At 43.0% G+C, this 18,846-nt stretch overlaps 1 protein-coding gene across 13 annotated transcripts in view; it reads right to left on the bottom strand.

The window, feature by feature from the left end:
- The window catches only part of PPFIBP2 (PPFIA binding protein 2), a 171,653-nt gene that overhangs the window by 55,941 nt on the left and 96,866 nt on the right, over positions 1 to 18,846 (bottom strand). For 11 of the 13 annotated variants that reach the window (XM_064288487.1, XM_064288488.1, XM_064288492.1 and 8 more), the window contains one exon: positions 14,593 to 14,706. In XM_064288487.1, coding sequence (XP_064144557.1) covers positions 14,593 to 14,706 — 114 coding nt within the window. Of the gene's footprint in view, positions 1 to 1,397; positions 3,818 to 14,436; positions 14,526 to 14,592; positions 14,707 to 18,846 lie in introns of those variants that run through there. The other 2 variants (XM_064288491.1, XM_023550888.2) reach the window with 2 other exon arrangements.

Raw genomic sequence — 18,846 nt, forward strand, 5'->3', positions numbered from 1 at the left:
CCACAGGCCTATTAGGGGTGGATATGGGCTGACACTGGTTCACTCCAGAATAACAGTCAGTCTCTGCCACCACCCTCTGTGCTCTGAAAGACAACGTGAGCTTCATTTCTCAAAAATGTTTACCATTCTCAAAAATGTCCAAATAGAGAAAAAACGAACTGGTACTCTCAAAAAGCTACATTTTTCCATTTCTATTTTTAGGGCGAAGTAGCAGGTCTTCATCACTAAAGCAAAGCAAAACCAAGAGAGGGGGACAAGCTTATGTTAGCAATATAGTTTTAAAACCGAAGTTCTAGATGAGCTGATCTCGGCTCAATCAATGCTCAGCCCAATCTCCAACATACCCCATTGTTAAGACCTCACTAAAATGAACCTAGAAGGGAGCTAGGTACATAGAGTAGCTGCTCAGTGAGTAGCAGGAGCATTTCCCAAAGTCCAGTGATTATACTGGAATCTAATTATATGAGATACAATTTGGCCACTGTGTGATGTAAGCAAGAAGTTTGTTCTGTCCTGACTGTGAAGACAAGCCAGGAGAGGTTATTACTACTCTTGCCATCACTAGAACAGTGGCAGACTCCAGGCCAGATGCCTCACGTCCTTGACAATACCTGCCATTAATACACAGACTTAATAAGCATGAACTAGGCAAAAAGCAAAGGCGATAAGAAGCATGCCTGCTCAGAACTACTAGAAATTATGAAACCCACTGCCGACGAGTCGATTCCTACTCATAAAAAAAAAAAAAGAGCAACCCTATAATTATGAAAAACCTCAAAAAATATGATCATTTCCCAAACTCCAAGTGCAACACATTTCTCCATGGAGAAAATGCAATGTCCCATGAAAACCTGACACTGACACTGGCTACGCAGGTCCTAGCAAGAACATTCTGCACAGCAGCCAGAAGAACAATAGCCCAAATGAGCAGACGCAAAAGATCTAAGAAAAGACACAATAACCCTGCCATGGTCTGAACATTTTATATCACCTTGGGCAGCCCAATCCCACTACAAGAGTGGAGATCTCAACTTTCTGACACATGGCTCTGATTTCATGCATTCTGAACCATCCTCAGATCATATACCACACATGACAAGGATTCTGATGTGGAATGCATGATACCCTAAGCCAAAGGCCCCCAGAGCCTCAGAGAGCCAGGCTACACTGCCCGTTTGCTAATTTGAGGAGACAGATACCTAGAAGACAAACAGCTCAGCAAAATGAGCTCACTAAGCACTGGACCAAGTAGGCCAGCTCTTTTGGAACCAGATAGTAATGAGGCAGGCCTGAGGGCAGAGAGCACCACAGGGTCAGATCAGCAAGTTACCTGGCCAGGAGGAATCAGCTAAATGAGTACTTTCAATATAACGGGGGGATTTAGATTCACTGAGTACCTCTTCTGTGCCAGACTCTGTTGGGTGTTCTACATACATCTTCTTAATAAATACTCCCAGTGATTTGGCAGTAGTATTATTGTCCCAATTTTACAGATGAGAAAACAGGTCCAGAGGAGGTAAGCATATCTCTTGGCCAAGGACACATGGTAATCAGCAGCAGAGTTAGTTTTCAAACCAAGGCTTCTTTGACTTCAAAAAACTCATTTCTGTCTAATGTATCACATTGTTTCCCAAACAGAGGAAGAAGTCCAAGAATTTTCAGGGATATTCAAAATACATGCTGGAAAAAGTAAATCAACAAATATTGAATGAGCCCATGAATATCTTCTCACATAGACAAGGTTTCATTGAGCACATACTATCTATTAGAGACTAGTGCTAAAGCTATACAGATCCAAAAGAAGGTCCTCATACCCCTTCCCTGGGCATGAAGGCCCACAAAAATCAGAAGATCTCTGGGTTTTCAGTAAGTCGAGTATCTTAAGATGTAATCCTCCCCCATGCTCCTTGCTCATACCTGTCCCTCTCTTCCACTCCCCCGCTTCTCCCTCCACTGCCTCATTCTCTGTCTGCCTCTCTATCCTTCCATCTACCTACTTTGTTCCAAAAATAATTTGAGGCGGTTTGGAAAATACATACCCCAAGTTAAAAAATGAAATCATAAAAATTAAATTGGGCACAAAAAGAAGTTGAAGCCAGAGTTACAGCTGGTATAAAACCCATACCAAAAAATTTTATGCACTGCTAGAGATGGAGGAAATGTATTTGTGAGCTTCCCAGCAGCCCATTAAAGAGGGGAAAGGAGCAATTTTACAAATCAAGGTTCATGAGATAAAAACAACTGCTTTGGACTACAGAAATCTGAGAAAAACTTCTTCCACGAGATTTCATTCATTTATTCAACAAATATAAAAATTTTAATACCTACTGTGACCCCAATACCCCCCAGCAGGTCTTCATAATTTTTCAAAACGGGCAACTGAGAGCTTAACATAACTAAGGCCATGATAAACCTGTAAGTTGTTCTTCCTCTGCCTGCCTCATTCACATACCTCTGTTAATGACTTTGTTTTGACCAAATGTTAATGACTTTGTTCTTTGTTTTAAACTGATGCAAATAACCTTTTGTTCTGTCCGGACTACCTGTGGCTTACAAGCCCCACAGGAAAATCAGAGCCCAGGTATCTGATATGTGTAATAAAAATATGTGTATTTTAAATATGTGTATTTATAAAAATAAAAATATGTGTATTTTAAATATGTGATATGTGTAATAAAAATATGTGTATTTTAGCCTAATAAAGAGATGTCTGGCAGGTATCTTTTGTCACTATCTTGTAATAAATAACTCCTCTGGCCAGGTCATCTGGGGACTACAAAGACACTTGTAACTCTTGTAAGAGTCTGTATAAGTTCTAATGTGAAATTGCTCTTTGGGACTCCATAGAGACAGCCTGTGTTGCTGCCCCAGTGATGTATAAAAAACATCTCCTTAAAAAACTTTCTCACTCTTCCTGATGTTTCATTGGCTCAACTGCTCCAGGGCATGGACCCTAATCAGGTAACACTAAAAAAAAAATCAGGTAACACTACCAGATGTCAAAGACTAGGGTCATGACAATTGAAGATGCAGTCCCTGTTGAGTACTTGAGTATATTAAGATGATAGTCATGCAGTTGGTCTGCTGATCAGCATTTGAGATACTGCTGTGATAGGACTCAAAAATGTTTCAGAATATCTCCCTTGAAAGATATTCTACTCCCATTATTGGTCCAAAATCCCTCTGGCTGTTTTAACTGCCAGGGTGCCGTTGGTCACACCAATGTTCCAGCTGATAAGGATAATACTCTAATTGGTTGCACTGAAGTTCCAATAGCCATTCCAATTGGTCATGCCAGTGTTTTAACTGGCCACACTAACATTCCAAACAGACATTACAATTGGACACACCAATGTTTTAATTAAAAAGCTAGGGCTACTTAATTCCATATAGTCCACTAATTAGAAAACTTTTACTTATTCTCTCCTAGTTTTTGTCTATTAGCATCTACCTCCACCTTTCATTATCATCTTTCCTTCATCCCTTTCATTAATAATTTCTGTCCTGCTCCCTGAACTCAAAATCTGCCTTCAACAGGCTTACTCCAATCCAGCTCCACCTCCACATCTTCAGGCCCAGCATGGCCCCCTTTACCTCCACCCATCATTATCTACTATAACCTCTAAAACGGTTGTCTTGACAAATTAACTACCTTACATCCTCAATTGCTCCTTCTACTTCCAGCATAAACTGAATCCTGGCTTTTTCAAAATATGGCACATCCTTCCAGCCATCTCAAGTGGAGATCATTCTGCTTCCAGTGACTCAGAGAACACATTTCTCCCTGTTTCCAAACCACTGTTTTGTCCCCATTGCCCATCACATCTGCCCTTTTCTTCTAAGGAAACACCACTCAGTTACACCACATTCTCTCCAAATATCCAGAACCCAAGACAGTCTCCCAATTTCCTTGAAGATTCCGTCTTTTGATGAACAGTTTCTCTACCTACTTTGGGCGCATTCCGTCTCCTCAGCAGTTTCAACATCCTTGTTAACAAATCATTCACTCAACACTAACTCCGGCTTCACATTTGTTGACCTCAGCTCCAACAGGTTTTGCTTCTACTTCACTTTAGCTTTGCAGCAGCACAGCACAACTTGGCTCCCGTCTTCATCCAAAATGTGTTTACTCTGCTTCTAAAATCTTCTACTCTGAAAAAATCTTCTCTGGCCACAATCTTCTAACCTTTCAACTGTCCCACTTGCTCACTCAAATAATCTCTAATTCCTTCTTCTGTAGCTACTAGACTCATAGCTCATAGGGTCGCTATGAGCCGGAATCGACTCGACAGCACTGGGTTTGGTTTGGTTTTGGTAGCTACTAGTTTTTTTAGTTACTTAGTAACTCCCTATTTTCCTAGTTTATCACTTTCCTTTAAGCAATGTTTGCCTTCTTATTCACTCTGTACCTTGAGGTTAGTCATTTCAATTGTACTCATATCTTCACCAGAAAATTCCTCATTCAATTCAGCCCTGTCCCCAGACCTAATGAGCATTTGCCTTACCATACCCAGCCCATGTCAAACCTCAAAGTCTTTTGTCTATATTTCCACTCTCCATGGCCCTGGTGGTATAGTGGTTAAGAGCTTGGTTGCTAGCCAAAAGGTCAGCAGTTCGCATCTACCAGCCACTCCTTGGAAACGCTATGGGGCTATAGAGTTTCTACGAGTTGGAATCTACTTGATGGCCATGGGTTTTTAGAGCCCTAATGGCACAACAGTCAAGCATTTGGCTGCTAATCATAAGGCTGGCAGTTTGAATCTACCAGCCGTGCCTTGGAGACTCCATGGGACAGTTCTACCCTGTCCTATAGTGTCGCTATGAGTTGGAATTGACTTGAGGGCAATGGGTTTGGTTTGGTGTGGGTTTTTTGGTATGCCCTGAGAATTGCCTTTGAAAGTTACTTAATGGTGCCAATTGGTTTCAATTCAAATTTATGCTATCTAATTACAGCTGATTCACCAGTAATGCCTGGCAAACTTTGCATTCATCTCTGGCTGATTTCTTTCAGGGATTGTTCCAAATCTTTTCTATTATCCTCAAATCCTAAACCCCACCCTGTCCCGGTCTTTTCCTCAAAAAACCTCTCCTCATATTACTGAAAAGATTGAAACGGTCTAATTATTCATTGAATGTATGTCCTTTCTACTTCGGAGTTTCCCGGAATTGTCTGTCATTCATATCTCTTAAATCCCTGTCTTAGAGAAAGCAAGCCCACACCTCCATTCCAAGGCTAATCTGCCACAATTCCACATACCACATAGTCATCTTATTTGTCAGGTTCTTTCACTTTTAAGAACTCTTCCCTAACCCAGTAAGTTTCCAGTTACAAGCATATAAAAAGCAAATGCCAAAGGACGTAATTCTTCCAGGTTTGCTCCTGAATTGCTCCTATCTGACCCAATTTCCTGTTTTTGATCATTTCTCAGTCTCTAGACTCTTCATGCCATCTTCACACAGTTGATGAATCCTACATGTTGCCTTCCTGGTTAAAGCCATCCTTTGGCTTTGTTTTCTTGTCCTATTTTGTTCTCTGGTCTTATTTCTCCCTTTACCCTGATAGCTCAGAATGCCTCCTGCTCACATGGTCCTAGTTCTATAAGCTCTTCCACACCTCTGTGCAGTCTTTGAGGAAGTTCCTATAAAGCACAGTGATTCTGACTCATAGTAATCCTATACGACAGAGCAGAACTTCCTCATGGGGTTTCCTAGGCTGTAGCAGATGGCCAGGTCTTTTCTCCTGTGAAGTCACTGGTAGGTTCAAACCCCCAACTGTTAGCACTTGGTTGCTAACCAAGAAGCTGGTGGTTCGAGCCCACCAGCCACTCCACAGGAGAAAAGACCTGGCCATCTGCTCCCGTAAAGCTTACAGCCTAAGAAACCCTATGGGGCAGTTCCACTCTGTCATATAAGGTCGCTATGAGTTGGAATCAACTCAATGGCGCACAATAACAATACTTTATGGTAGGACCATCAATCATATACTCTGACAGATAGTTAATCTCTCCCTTACCATCAGCTCCCATTCTTCAGGTTATACACATGATCAAATTTCTGACATTCTGAAAACCCTTCCCTCTTGACCTTCTTTCCCCTCAAGCTACCACCCATCAACTCCCACATACTCTCATCAGCCAAATACCTGGTGTGGGTGTTGGTGCGGGTGTGTGTGTATGGTATATATAAGCTCAGTCTCTCTCTCTCTGGCTTCTCCCTCCTCCCTGCACAGTTACCAAACCAAACCAAAAAACAAACCCACTGCCGTCAAGTCGATTCCAACTTATAGCGACCCTATAGGACAGAGTAGAACTGCCCCATAGAGTTTCCAAGGAGTGCCTGGTGAATTTGAACTGCCAACCTTTTGGTTAGCAGCCGTAGCACTTAACCACTATGCCACCAGGGTTTCCCTTCACAGTTAAGCTCTTAGAAAATAGTCTACACCTGCCGTTTCTTCTTCCTCATCTTCCCGTCACTCCTCAACAAGATGTGTACATGCCTGCAACCCAACTTCAGCTTCACCAGGTAGGGCATAGAAACAGTACAGTTCTGGGGACCAATGTCAAAACATTCAGATGCAACTTATTCTTCTCAGCTCTCAACCTACTCGCGCTTCATCCACTCATTAGTGTAAGCTACTCCTTGCCTTCCCATCCTACCATTCCATTTTCCTAGCTTTCTTTTTTCTTCTCCATCTCCTTTCCTGGCTTCTTCTATTCCATCCACCCCCTAAGAAAGCACCCGGGTGCCTAGCTCTTATCTCCAAGACTGGAGTCAGCTGTGGATCCAGCCTACTTGTCTGGAGCATCAACATCCTGGTAAGGCAAGGCTCGGGCCATGCTCCACCCAATTACAGGGTGGGATCCTGCTGGGACCCCCTTGGAATCATACAGCAAACTGTTTTGTGTGAGAAGGTGAGGCATGCAGAGGACGTGGGTTAGAGATAAGGGGAGAAGGTTCCACACACAGCGTTCTGCTTCTGTTCCCAAATGTTTCAAAGTTGTCTATGTAAATGAGAGAAGGCAGAGGAGCAGGAGGAGAGAGGTGGTATGGGAGGTGGGTGGTTTGTTTTTCTTACTGTGAAGGACCATGGAACAGGGAAATGGAGCTTTAGGAAAAAACCAACAGACAGAATTATCACCAGGCCCCTCTGACTCCACCACAACTAACCTCTTCCAGAGGAGTAAGTACATCTCCTTTCTTGGGGATGAAAGAAAGCGTATATCTTAGAGCAACCCCTCATTTCCTTTTTCCAAAGCTCATCCTCTGACTGCAGCTGATAAAAAGAATTTGCCTTTCAACTTGTTCTTTCCTTAAAGGGTCACATCTTGAAGCAATTACCTCCATCTTTAAGTGCGGAATATGACCCAGGGAGTTACTGACCAATGACAGAGGATTGTAGCCAGACTTGTAATCTGAAACCAAAATGAAAGAATGGGCCATGGAAAGACATGAAAGGAAAAATGTGTCCCTTTGCCCTTTGAAGTAAAAGGCTCAGGCCTTGCCAGGAAGCCTCTTTCAGGAATAACATTGTGCAGAGAAGAGGTACTTGTAGTCAACCTCAATTTGAGTCCAAACTCAGTCTCCGCCAACTGTAAAAAGGAGTTGAAGTATCTATGTCACACCGTGGTCTAGAGATACAACATCAAATGTGATGAGCTTGAGGAAAGTACTTATTTCTGCTTTATAAATTTTCCAGAGGGAGCTTTAAGGAATATCTGGTAAATTCTCACTTTCTTCACCGGTAACTTGGTGTCTTACCTCCTCAGATTTCTGCTCCCATAGGATCATGTAGGTAGCTGTTTAATATTTTCTTTGGGATAGAAAGACTTCCATAAAGATGCTCCTGAAAAATTTAGTCAAGTACTAATGACACTGTTGAGTACACACATCTGGACACAATGTCCCCTCACTAAATTCGGGGGCAGGGATAGAACCTGTGTCTTGGGGCCCATCTACCCCAGCTCAGTGCCTTGATGTGTATCTCACATTTGTGTGCTATTTCATAGTTTTAATGAAGCTGGACTAACTTTACTACAGCTCTAAAGGGTGGGCAAAGTAGAGTCCGTATTGCATCCTCATTTTCTGAAAGTGAGAATACAGGTTCAAAGACTTTCTCAGATCCACAGCAAGTGATGAATCTACAGAAACTCACGCCCATGGACTCAGAATTCCCTAAATTTGTCACTCTCCACACCTTACCTAAAAGGCAGCCAAAGCAATGACGTTCCCTAAACCCTGGAGCTCTGAGTGAGGTGGGAGGACTGAGGTAGAAGCTGATGTGGTTCAAGGTTTCCCAAAAGTGGGGTCGTTCCCTCACAAGGAAGTCTTTACCCTTTCTGTCTCCCAACTTTCCTTCCCTCTCCTGTCTTCTTTTCAGCACTGAACATCCTTTCTGCTCTTGACACTAATTGCATCTATCAACGACCAGTCTTTGGAAAATGATCCATTTGGCTGCCAGCTCTGTATAAGACTTCTCATCCACTGAGTGACATCAGCTTCTTCCCTGAAATTATTGCCCTCTGGAGAAAGGTTAAGGGACCCTGGTGGCACAGTGGTTAAGCGCTTGGCTTGCTAACCGAAAGGTTGGTGGCTCGAATCCACCAGCTGCTCCATGGGAGAAAGATGTGGCAGTCTGCTTCTGTAAAGTTTACAGCCTTAAAAGCCATACAGAGCAGTTCTCCTCTGTCTATAGGGTCACCATGAGTCGGAATGGACTTGTTGGCAATGGGTTATCAGGGAGAAAGGTCAGCGAACAAAGGCAGAGGGTCAGGAGCTTGTTAGGCAGAAACCTACTGGACCCCAGAAAGCCTACTGAGGCCATAAATTTAGAAAAAACCACCAGGGACCTCAAATACACCAACAGGCCATGGTGAACCCTCCCTGTGACATGGAGTTTCTGCTGTTGGCATGGTCTGAGTCAGTCATAATGAGAGGGTTGCACGGCCACTCTGTACTCCTAGGGTGGTATTCTGGGTCCTGGGTTCTCATGCTCCAGTGTGCAGCCCTCAAAGATGCAGCTGGGCAGCGCCCTGGCCTACTTAAGAACCAGAGGGGCAGGATCCGGTGCTGTGACCTCTACACCCAGGTTCAGACTATACCAGACCAGTGAAAACTGACTAAGGTTATTCCCCTCCTTGAAGACCCATTTGTATATTTCCTAGGAACTGTCTCTCCTTAATGGGAAAGGCTCCCTTGGAAATTCAGAAATGTTCAGTGAGTCCAAGACCACAGCTGAATAGGTGTTTCCATGGGCAGTCCTGAGAGATGCTCTTAGCTGCCCCTTCCCACCCTATCCCGCATCTTACAGAGGGCTGCAGATGAGAAATACTCTTTTGTCCTCAAATGCCTTCATAATCCGAGTGGTGCTCCTGTGGACCTGTCCCTGTGCTGATCCTGTCTGGTCCTGGTTTGCCTGTCTAACCCCAAGGGCCCACATGTTTAACTCTTTATGGAGGCTGGATGGGTTAATTTGCATTAGAAAACAGATGGGAGCTGGGAGATCAGCACCAAGCAGAAGTCAGCCCAGGCTGAGGGGTGATGAATGGCTCATGAGTTTGGGGGTAAGGAGAAAATTCCCTTTCTCTTGGGCTCTTGGAGGGAGGTTGACATTGGTCAGGAGAACAGCTGTGTGGAGAAACAGGCTAATTGGGGTGTTGAACCCCATGTAACTACAGGGTTTGGGCTATGCTGGTTGTATTTGGGGTTTCTTGAGTCCCCCAAACACTATTCAAGTCAGATGGCTGGTCAGCACAGAGGGACAAAGCCTAGAGCAGATGTTGCATACTGGAGGTTCATGGGTCAAATTCGCCTATAGGTATGTATTGTGTGGTTCACATAGTAATTTTTTAAATTTCAATTTGCTACTAATATTTTTAAAATACAAACATTTATACATATAAATATATAAAATTTTATAAACTGGATTTCCAGCTTCTTACGTGAAATGAGAAGATCTAGCAGTATCGGGTCTACATGGGCAGTCAGCTGGAGTTGAGTTACAGCTGCTTCCTTGACACAGGATGTACTCAGCGTGCAGGGTTATCAGGAGAACATACCCAGGGGAAGCCCTGCATCTAAAGGCAGTCAGAGTCCCCACAGTGAGGCGGTGAGAGGGCTTCTTTAGAGCTCCTCTGGTATTTGAGTAGAAGGCCAGGCTTGGCTCAGGGCAGGGATGGTCTCTAAGGACTGGCAGAAAGAGGTGACTATTTGCCTCAGTTCTCTGCCTCTAGGCCATGAGCCACCCCTGCTCCTACCACGTAAGCCAAGAGCCCTGCGGCCCAGGATATCTCAGTCAAACTGGGCAAGCCTCTGCCTGCCCCTTGCAGAGGGCATGTACTCCAAGCTATAGATGGCATGGCGTCAGCACTGAGGTGTGAGCATCGAGTGTCTTTACAAGCAATATAGAGCAGACTTCAGGAAAGCAATTGCATATGCAGCAGAACATTCAACTTGGGAATTGGAGGTAGAATCCAAAGATCACAAGCTCAGGCGTCACCAAGCCCAGCAAACACATGGGTGGGTGCCGAGGCTCCAACATCTACTATGACTTGAACTCAGAACTTGCAAAAGGGTGTATTACATATTCCTATCATTTTACCCTTCAAAAATTGAGAGAATGCAGTGAAAGCTTATAGGCATAAAAATAACTTGGTTAAGTTAAAGATGTTTACAACCCAGAAGTGGCAAATGAGGAGCGAAAAAATCCAGCTGCTGCAGAGTAGATTCCAACTTTTGGCTAGCCCATGTGTGTCAGAGTAGAACCGCGCTCCATAGGGTTTTTAATGGCTGAATTTTTTTGGAAGTAGATTGCCAGGCCTTTCTTCCAAAGAGCTTATGGGTGGACTCTAACCAACAACCTTTTCGTTAGCAGGCAAGTGTTTAACTGTCTGCACCACCTAGGGAATACAGAAGCCAAGACACCCACCTCTGTGGCACATGCAAACCATGTGCCTATTGCCTTACCTGTCTCACACAACAAAGGGGACTCAGCATCAAAAAGGATGAAAAATGTAATTAAGTTTAAGAAAAGTGTTTCGTTCTGTTATACATAAAGTCACTGCCAAGTCAGGGGCAACTGAACAGCACCTAAGAACCATCCAACAAGATGCAATCCACCGTATACTACTTAGAGGGACAAGCTGGCCTCTCTCCAGGGGATGCAGGGCACCAACATCAGACTCATTGACACAGAACTCTGACACGGGGGTGGAGACATTGCCATGAGAGCTATGCAGAGCAGCCCTGAAAGAGAACCCACGCGACAGTCAGATAACTTGGGGACTACAAGGCAGCCATTCTCTGACCTGTCCCATGGTTCCACGTCAAGCACTGCCCTCCTGAAATATCAACCTTCTGACATTTTTCTGACACATGCCTTCTACATTCAAATTTTCTTTGTCTCTTTCTGGATTTTTTTCACAAGTCTGCACCATCTCCAAACCACACCCTGTGCAGACTTGAAAAGTCAGTCTAGCAAGGTGTTTCCTGTACTCTTTGTGACAACACTCCCTTGCCACTCGAGATTTTTTTTTTCCCATCAGACTGTTTTCTTTCCTGGGTCTTAAAAAGAATGACTCAACTCTTATCGCTACTCAGATTTTCAGGGAATATTATGAGCAAGAGAAAATGGCACACAATTTAGTTGAAAATCAAATGAAGCCAAGAATGTGGTAACATATGAATTAGCAGTGCAAAGAAAACAAACTAATAACTGCTTCTGAGCTATTGGAATGAGTTTTTATGAAGATATTTGCATAAAAATACTGACTTGCCTTTTTTTTTTTTTTTTAAGTTTTTCAAACACACTCAAATGAAACTGAGGAACACCTGGGAACTAAGATGTTCCTCCTAAGACCAAAGGTCAAATTCAAGCCTGTGTTCATTTCCAAACTGTCAAGGAATAATCTGAATCTCATGCTGATCAAGGCAATAAAAAAAAAACACCAGAGCTCTGGAGAAACAGATCACAGGCAGCGATCTAATTGAACCCACTCATTTTAAGGGATTTTCATTCTTTAAGTAATTAGTGGGCATCTCTTATGTCCCAAGTACTACGCTAGGAGCTACAAAGGAAACACACATCAACTTCAGTTATGGTTTACTTTTCAAAATGACTGAAAATCCAAGAATGAGTGAAGAAAACCTATTAATTAGATATATATCAATAGATTGTTTTAAAAAATCTAATTGGCTTCTCAACAGACTGACTCTGAAAACACTTTTGATAAAAATGTAACATTCCTTTCTAAAACAACTTTAGAGACAGAAACAGGTCAGTCATTTCTTGATTTAGTACATAATACCTATTTTAAGCCCATAACCACCATTAGGCCTAATAAAGAATCATTAGTGACATCTCATTAAATCAGGAAGAAGATAAAAATATACAGTATAGAAATGTACAGATGTTGTTTGTAAAGACACTCGATGCTCACACCTCAGTGCTGATGCCATGCCATCTATAGCTTGGAGTACATGCCCTCTGCAAGGGGCAGGCAGAGGCTTGCCCAGTTTGACTGAGATATCCTGGGCCGCAGGGCTCTTGGCTTACGTGGTAGGAGCAGGGGTGGCTCATGGCCTAGAGGCAGAGAACTGAGGCAAATAGTCACCTCTTTCTGCCAGTCCTTAGAGACCATCCCTGCCCTGAGCCAAGCCTGGCCTTCTACTCAAATACCAGAGGAGCTCTAAAGAAGCCCTCTCACCGCCTCACTGTGGGGACTCTGACTGCCTGTAGATGCAGGGCTTCCCTTGGGTATGTGCTGCTGATAACCCTACATGTTGAGCACGTCCTCTGTAAAGGAAGCTGCTGTGACTCAATTCCAGTATCATTACTTTTATTTACTATTGTTATATAAAATCTGGCCAACCCAATATGCCATGAAACAGACATAAGAGACATTTATGCTTTCCCGTTACTTTGAATATAGATGATATAACTGTTTTTTGGTAAACTGTTACTCAACCACTGCTGTGAAAAGTTACTTGGCAATAAGTATTAAGGGTCATAAACTATCCACACCTTTCAATGAATGCACTTCAGGGACTGTATCATAAAAAACTCACTCTAAAAATAAGTACTCATTACCAGAAACAACTCGTTGCTGTCGAGTCAATTCCGACTCATAGCGACCCTATAGGACAGAGCAGAACTGCCCCATAGGGTTCCCAAGGAGGAGCTGGTGGATCTGAATTACCAATCTTTTGGTTAACAGCTGAGCTCTTCAAGGGAGAATGAAAAAAACCAAAGACACAAGATTAGTCCAAAGGACTAAAGGACCACAACTACCACAGCCTCCATCAGACTGAGTCCAGCACAACTAGATGGTGCCCGGCTACCACCACTGGCTGCTCTGACAGGGATCACAATAAAGGGTCCCACACAGAGCTGGAGAAAAATGTAGAACAAAATTCAAACTCTCAAAAAAATATCAGACATGGCGGCCTGACAGAGACTGGAAAAACACTGAGAGTATGGCCCCTGGACACCCTTTTAGCTCAGTAATGTAGTCACTCCTGAGGTTCACCCTTCAACCAATGATTAGACAGGCCCATAAAACAAAATTTGACTAAAGGGGCACACCAGCCCAGGGACAAGGACTAGAAGAGGGGATAGGAAAGCTGGAAATAGAGTACCCAAGATCAAGAAGGGGAAAGTGTTGACATGTCACAGGGTTGGTAACCAATGTCACAAAACAATGTGTGTTAATTGTTTAATGAGAAGCTAGTTTGTTCTTCATCTAAAGTACAATTAAAAAAAAAAAAAAGCTGAGCTCTTAACCACTGCACTACAAGGCTACTAAATACTCATTGCAGCTCATTATTTACAATAGGGTAAAACTGTTCAAGGGCAGAATGCTAAATTTATAAAACTTTCACTCAAAAAACCTATAATAAGTGGTAATATAGATGATTATACGGCAAAATTTTTGAACGGGAAAAACTCAGAATATGATGATACTGCATATAAGAGCTGAGGACTAAATTGTATCTCTGGTGTGACTAAAGCTTTGTAAATTATACGTACACATAAGAACAAAAACCAAAAGGAAACAAAGAGCAGACGGTTAATAGGTTTATCTGGATGGCAGGAGATCAGCTAATTTTTTTTTCCATTTTGATATCTATTAAATTAAGACTTAAAATATTTATATAGCAAGTTTTATCAAAGAAAACCATACTGAGTGGGAGGGGGTAGAACGAGAGCAGAAAGAGGAAAGGCACAAATAAGCTGACAAAGTGGCTTTCTAGAACCCCAGATGCCACCCACAGGCGAACCATGGGTCACGTGATAAGAGGGGTTTGACATTGCCAGCAGAGTACTCCTCCACTGAGCCAGGCCTGGAAAAAGTGCTCTTCTGTGAATTGGTCTAACCAGCTCAACAGGTTATTCTCCTGCCCCACCCCCTCTGCCACTCTCAAAGCTCTGGTTGGTTTCACCTGCTGCATAAACACTGCAGACTGAACAGCCAACTGCACCTCCAGGCAGGATGGGAAAGTAAGCAGGGAACGCTGTAACCTAGACACAAAAAGGGACTTCAGCACATGAGCTGCTTTAGAACCCAAGGGCCTTCCTTCAGCTCCACCTACCCTTACCTGTTGAAGCATCTCTTCAGCAGCATTGAGTTTCACCTGGTGTCCTTCCAGACACACTTCCAGGTCCCGGATCTTCTCTCCTTGGGCTTCCACTTGGTCTGTGAGGACACTCACCTGTTCCAGGAAATAAAGCAAAGGTAGAGGAGCAGAAGCTCTGTGTGGGGCAGGAAACTCTCCTTGCTGCAGGTGAACCATGACACCACACCACTGAGCCTTACACACGAGGAATGGCTTTTCTTTTGTGGGGTAGGTGAAGTGCCTGGATGAAGAAAACTCCAGTTGGGTTCATACCTTGCCAGGAAGTCTCGGCCACTGCCTGAATGACGTTGGTCACGTTTCTGGCTCTTGACAGACTCAAGAGAAGGATACCCAACAGCCAAGAGAGCTGCCTCTGGGCTGGGCCCTGCTCCTTACTCCTCTTACAGCTTCCCTCAGGCAGCCCCAATCTCAAGGCTACCTCAGCTGGCTTGCCAGGGTTTCTGCCACCTCATGGGGAAGAGTAATCCAAACTTCTGTGCAAACTAACCAATGACCTTACCTCTCTCATGAGGGTGTGAGGATTGCTCACCTATCAGGCAAGTGTTTTGAAGCAATTAAGGAATGTGAGATATAAAGGGCAAGTTATTAGCACTGACAAAACTTGGCTCCAGAAAGGTGTTCATGCCTCACAGGCCAAAACATGACTCTAAGTCATAAATATACAGAAGCCACATTACATATACAGTGGCAGGAAAAAAAAAAAAATCATCTTCCTGAAGAACATGGAGAATCTCTACTGGAATTATCAATTGATAAAAACCCATTTGAAATAGTCATTTAAAGTATGCCCTGAATATACACCGATCTTTTGTAGGATCTCTATTAGCAAACTGCCCCACAATTCTTTCTTTTTTTTTTTTCCTTTGTCCTTTCCACTCCTTTTTTTTTTTTTAAGAGATGCCTCAAAGCAGGAAGATGAAAAAGAACTGTGGCCCCCCAAAGCAATCAAGTGTTGGTAAATTAACATCCTTTAGATCCTTTGGAAACCCTGGTGGCATAGTGGTTAAGTGCCATGGCTGCTAAACAAAAAGGCTGGCAGTTCAAATCCAACAAGCGCTCCTTGGAAACTCTATGGGGGCAGTTCTACTCTGTCCTATAGGGTCGCTATGAGTCGGAATCGACTTGACAGCAACGGGTTTGGTTTTTTTGGTTTAGATCCTTTGGTTTTTAACCAGTGGTTGAGTAATTGCCATTTGCACATAGATTATCCTATCTGTGAAGGAATAATACCAGTACTTGTTGCTGTCCAAACCCAAAACCCAGTGCCGTTGAGTCGATTCCGACTCATAGCGACCCTATAGGGTAGAGTAGAACTGCCCCATAGTTTCCAAGGAGCGCCGTCCAGCCCATTATAACTCCTGCAACCTCATGTGTGTCAGTAGAACTGTGCTTCACAGCATTTTCAGTGGCTAATTTTCTTCAGAAGCCCTCTGGGTAGACTCAAACCACCAGCCTTTAGGATTAGCCGCTGAGCCCTGTTAACCGTTTGCACTACCTAGAGATTCAAAGGGTGGAGCATAAAAGAGTTAATGTGGATTCAGTTACAAGTGCTCAAATAAACTTTATGAATTATAAAGGTCCCTGTTTAAAGAGAAACTAATCTAAATTAAACTTTCTCTTTTTAATTTCCCAAATGATTAATGAATTATTGAAAGATATTCCTGTTGCTGATGCAGGGTGTGAGCTGAGATTCCAATTTTAATCCCAAATAGGTTACTTTTGTCAACCAGGTCCATCTTAAAACACAAACTTTTGTTATTTTAATCCTTGTTGCTCACCACTATCAGCAGTCCTGGCCTTTTCTGCTACTAACTTCAAGTTTTCAAAAGGGTGGGTGGGATTCAGGGGAGTGGGCTTTGCTCCCCGGGTTCTAGAGTTTCTGTTTGGGAAGACTGTTTCATGGTTAAAAGTTATTACGTGGATTACCACATGGTCTGCACCATGCCTTGGAGTCACCTCCTGGAGACATCCAGTGTTGTCTAGCATTCTACAGCCCATAGTTCAGCTACCAGTAAAACTCAAGCTATGCAGGGCTGCAGGTCCTTATTAACCTCAGTCCTCACTCTAAGTACTATGAATGGAGAGCTGTGAAAAATGGGGACAAAGTATATAAGAACCCTAGACTATGACCTTCATTCAGTAAAAACAAATATTTATTGAGCCTCTGCTATATGTTAGGGATAATTTTAGGCCCTGGAGGGATACAGAAGAGAAAAACAAAGATGATAATCCTTGCTTTAAGGAGTTATAATAATTACAAGGTTTTTGTTTTTGTTTTTTTTAACTAATCCTGGAAACAAAGTATTCTGTTAACATGTGATTTGCCTTGTTCTCTCTAAAGAGTAGTGTAGACCCAGGAAAAATTCTGGACCAAGGGCTCCAATTAATTCAGTCTGGATGAGCTACTGTGAGAATTAAGCAAAAGGCTGAGAATCTGTCCAACCAGCTCCACAGGGCCACTAAGAACAGGAGTAATGACGTAAGAGCAACTCCAAAAGTCTGTCTACAAGATCCTAGCAGAACAGAAACCTCTAGGGTCAACTTCTGACTTTTATGGTAAGCAACTTGCAAATTACAGGACAGTTATTTAAATAAAGATTATCCAAGAATTCAGATTTTAAAACAAAAAATCTCAAAGAGAATATTTATTACATAGGGCTTGTTTATTAAATTGTAATCCTCTCTAAATAGGAACTGGTTAGTTTAATCATGAAGGGTCCTAGTTCAACAGTTGCAGATTCATCCTATTTGCTGCAAAGTGCTAAGCTGGACACTTTTTCATTAATCATGTCATTGGGATGGAGTTTCAAATTATACCTCCCTGAAAACATCTGGGTTATAATGGGCTATAAAATCTGGCCCCTGCTCTCTCTGATTGCAACACCCACAGAGCTTCCTCACTCATGTGCACCAACTCCAGACACAATGGCCCCTGTTGTTCTCCCCACACACTCAGCACATGCCTACCTCAGGGCCTTTTGACTGACAGCCTCCTCTGCCTGGAATGTGCTTCTCAGATCTCTGCAGCTCCCTACCCAGCTTCCTGGGGTCTCCTATCAAGAAGGCCTTCCCTGACTAGTTACTCCTTACCAAGCTTTGTTTATTCCAAAGCGCTTCTCACCACCTGATGTATTTTATGTGTACGGTTTATTTACTGTCCACTCCTCCGCCCCACTCTCCCACACCAGAACGGAAGCTTTACAAGAACAGGACCTGACTGTTCACTGCTGCATCCGCAGCATCAAAAAAGAGTGTCCAGCAAATTGTGGGCATCCCAATAGCTTTAATGACAATTCAATTAAGTGAGGAAGAAAAAACTAGGATGCAAAATTGTATATTTGGTATGTGAGCTCAATTATTATAAAAAGGGGAAGAACATGAAAAAAGAAAAGACTGGAAAAAACCTGCTTCTTCAAACTTTTAAACTTTTCTTGGTCCCTAAAATCATCATTGCTTACTCTTATGTTCATAAAATAAGACAAAAATAAGGTAAAAGAAGGAAAAACAAACATACTGCAGTCTCACAACCTTATTGCTCCAAGCTAAAGCCCAGAGCCTGGGCAGGTTCTAAGGCTCCATTTGCCCCCTCCTCCATTCAACCACCGGTCTTGTCCACAACCCTTACAGCTTTCTAAGAAGCTGGGATTATGATATTAATGTTTATATTCTCTAAATTGTCAATCAGTGTCTGATGCATACCAGACCTTGAGTAAATGCTTGCTAAGTCAATTTATGCATATGAGAGTTCACACAGCCAAGAGCTCCTGCTTCAGCAATAGGCCTCCCATAAGAATACCTAACTTTATGTCCTACCAGGGAGTGCTAGCTTTCGGAAGTGAAAAAATTCCTTTGACTGTATTTTTCCATTAAAAATTTTGGAGTTCCTCTCTTCGAAGCAGGAGAGTCATGAAAGGTTTAATCTATATTACCAACTCCCAGAGATTTGGCATCAAAGTGATCTGTCTAGATCCAGCATTAGACAATTTTGGACCTGATCCTATCAGCATTCACCCTTAGGCCTTGTTATCACTCATGGCTCTGTTTTATTAGTGACACAAGGACACATCTTATCTCCCTCACAAGGCTCCTGGATGATAGGCTCTCATCTTGCTCATTCTTAGCACCCACTAATCCACCTGACTACAGAGCATCCAGTTTGTAGAAGCAGGTGCTAGGTAGTACATGACAAACAAATGAATAAATTCACAGACTCCC

Source organism: Loxodonta africana, chromosome 7, assembly GCF_030014295.1.
Source record: "Loxodonta africana isolate mLoxAfr1 chromosome 7, mLoxAfr1.hap2, whole genome shotgun sequence".
NCBI classification, from domain to species: domain Eukaryota; kingdom Metazoa; phylum Chordata; class Mammalia; order Proboscidea; family Elephantidae; genus Loxodonta; species Loxodonta africana.